This window comes from Capsicum annuum, unplaced genomic scaffold (genome assembly GCF_002878395.1).
Source record: "Capsicum annuum cultivar UCD-10X-F1 unplaced genomic scaffold, UCD10Xv1.1 ctg76435, whole genome shotgun sequence".
Classification (NCBI taxonomy): domain Eukaryota; kingdom Viridiplantae; phylum Streptophyta; class Magnoliopsida; order Solanales; family Solanaceae; genus Capsicum; species Capsicum annuum.
In genome coordinates this window covers 1-2,602 of record NW_025886737.1, presented here as the reverse complement: position 1 = coordinate 2,602, position 2,602 = coordinate 1, and the positions used below count along the sequence as shown (strand labels likewise).

The window sequence follows — 2,602 nt, the reverse complement described above, 5'->3', positions numbered from 1 at the left end:
TAAATCTTTAATAAGGGTAATATGTGCATGTTTTGACTGTTTGGGTATGATCCTGTACCAATTTGATTTGAGAAAAGCATCTTTTATTTTTCAGATTTTTTCGTAAATCTTTAATAAGGCTAATATGTGCACGTTTTGGCATCTCAGTAATTGATTTTTTATTTTTCGTATTTTTTCGTAAGTCTTTAATAAGGCTAATTTGTGCACGTTTTGACTGTTTGGCTATGATCCTGTACCAATTTGATTTGAGAAAAGCATCTCAGTAATTGATTTTTTATTTTTCTTGCCTCACTTGGTTGACAGACATAACATCCCCTCACACTTTAATTATGGTAAATTTAGATACCTCTTCTTGATTTCATTTAATAAGTAGGAAGGATCTCTTTTTACTTGTTCTATTCATGGAAATTTCAAATGTTATAATAGGGTATTATTTATTTATGGCAACTATAGCATGATTGGTGGAACAGATTGATTTACCCCATCCATTTAAGGGAACAACCCCCTTAATTGATTCATTATATGTTATTCTTCTTCCATTAAATATTATTCTTCCTTCATTATTTGGGATTGCGGACGCCCTCCTCACTATATAAACTCACCATTCTCTTTCTCTAAGAGGACAAACTTCTCCTCCGCTATTACTCCCTCTATTTTCTCTTAAAAGTACTTTGAAGTTCTTTGGCACTTTGGATTTCGAAAAACATTCGGTCTTGTCCTTGCTGCAATTGCTTTGGGTTCTATCATTATTGTTTGGTGCCTAATCGGTTAGTCTCTATCGACGCATTCTTTTCTTATTCTGTAGCATTTGTGATAGCAAAGCATAGAAAGCATGTCTATAGGAACTAATTTAAAATAATTATGATTTTGCTTTTTTTAGTGTCATAAAGAAGATTAAAAAAAGAAAAGAATAGCTTACTAGAGTGTACTATAACCAGTTCTAGCTGTTTTCTTGAACAGTAGCACATTTGGTGCAAGTTGAAGACATTCTGGGTATTGCTGTTTGTATTTTCTTGTTCTGTGTTTGCTTTGTTTGACTGTGGTTTCTTGTGAAAGTTTTGTCATAATTGAACACAGCTCAGGGTTTTACTTTTCATAGCTATTTTCTACTTTCTTTCTGATATTTTGATGGGTTTTTGCTTTGTTTCTTGCATGAAAATGTAAGTTCTTTTTCCCCATATTCGTTTTTTGGGCCAAGGAGGGTGAGTGATGTGGTGGGCAGAGGGGCCAGTGGGGGGTTCTTTTGTTTAATTCTTTCCAAATTAATGTGAAGATAATGTTTGATAGAATCTTATTGGAAAGACAAAGTGTGTGAATCACATTCAGCAGAGTGGGAGAAAAGGTGAAGAAATTTAAGAGAGGATTTTGAAGGATGAATGATAGCTCAGCTAGAGAAGTGAATGATAGTCAACCTCAAAGGCCTTGTGGTTGTGTGGGCATTTTCTTTCAGCCCTTTGATCGGAACCGTAGATTTGCCAAGAAGCTGTTTCCAAAGAAACTGCTTTCACCAGGTTAGCTACTACTACATTCCACTCATTTTTAAAGCAGAATGGTTAATTTCTTGAAGGTGATTCTAGCTAGAGGGCTAAATTATTTCTTTTTTTGTGTTGCATTCTTATATCTTGCTTGAAACAAGCTTCAAAAAAGTTTGGAGGGGATGAGAAGAAGCCAAAGCTTCGTTTGGTACTCATTTCTTGAACTATACTCCCACATTTAGCTTTCTTTTTCTTCTATTGTCTCAGATTTTAGCCTGACAGGAAAGTTTCTGTTTTTATTGTTTTTGGTTCTTTTATGAACAATGTAGATTTCTGATGAGAACAGTGGGGGTTTTCCAAATGCAAAGAATAATGGAATGACCGATACACGTTGTGAAAGCAAGCGCGAAATGAAAGCTCCAAGTTTGGTTGCTAGACTCATGGGTTTGGAATTGATGCCAGCAGGATCAGGCAGTAAGCCCCAAAAGGCTTCAGTTTCTGAATCTTGGAGCAATGTGGCAGACAAACTTGGTGCTCGACCTGGCGTATCTGATAAAGAAGATATGGATTTTGAGATGGCCGAAATAAAGAGTTCAAAACCAGGTTTGCAAAGGTTTAGAGCTAAATGTGCTCTCACTTATCCTACTAGATATTTTTCTCCTTTGGAAGATGAAGCAGATTTAGCTGGGAATTCACTTGATCACCATTCAACTGACAGCTACCTCTCCAGCAGTTCCAATAGTAGCTCAAGTATGGTCCCCGATTCGACATTTTACTATTTGCATACTTCCTTTCTTTCCCTCAAATACATAAATTAAAAAATAAGACAACTCTGAACTTGGATTTCATGCATCCAGGCTTGTAATAAATATGATGCTTGTTTTCTTCCAAAGGACAAAGTGCTTGCTGAATCAGTGGACTCTGTTGATGATGAACCACTCTTTCCAGAACCTGATAGAGATCTTTCGGATTGTGAGACCTCATTATCCAGCAGGAGGAGTTGCAGATAACTGATTCATAACGTTTCTGGAGTGCTCAGCAAGATTGATCAGTTAAAAGAAAGCAAACTCAGCTACGCAAAACAGGTCATTTTGAATGCTGAACTCATATTTGGAACTACACCTCAA

The 2,602-nt window shown here is 36.2% G+C and overlaps 1 protein-coding gene across 1 annotated transcript; it reads left to right on the top strand.

The window, feature by feature from the left end:
• On the top strand, nucleotides 1-2,065 carry LOC124894648 (the record flags this gene model as incomplete). Its single annotated transcript, XM_047405238.1, is given in 3 exon segments — nucleotides 1-1,511; nucleotides 1,637-1,683; nucleotides 1,805-2,065. Coding segments are annotated over 3 exon segments (447 nt in total), but the record flags the coding sequence as incomplete, so codon positions are not given.
• Nucleotides 2,066-2,602: the final 537 nt, after the last annotated feature.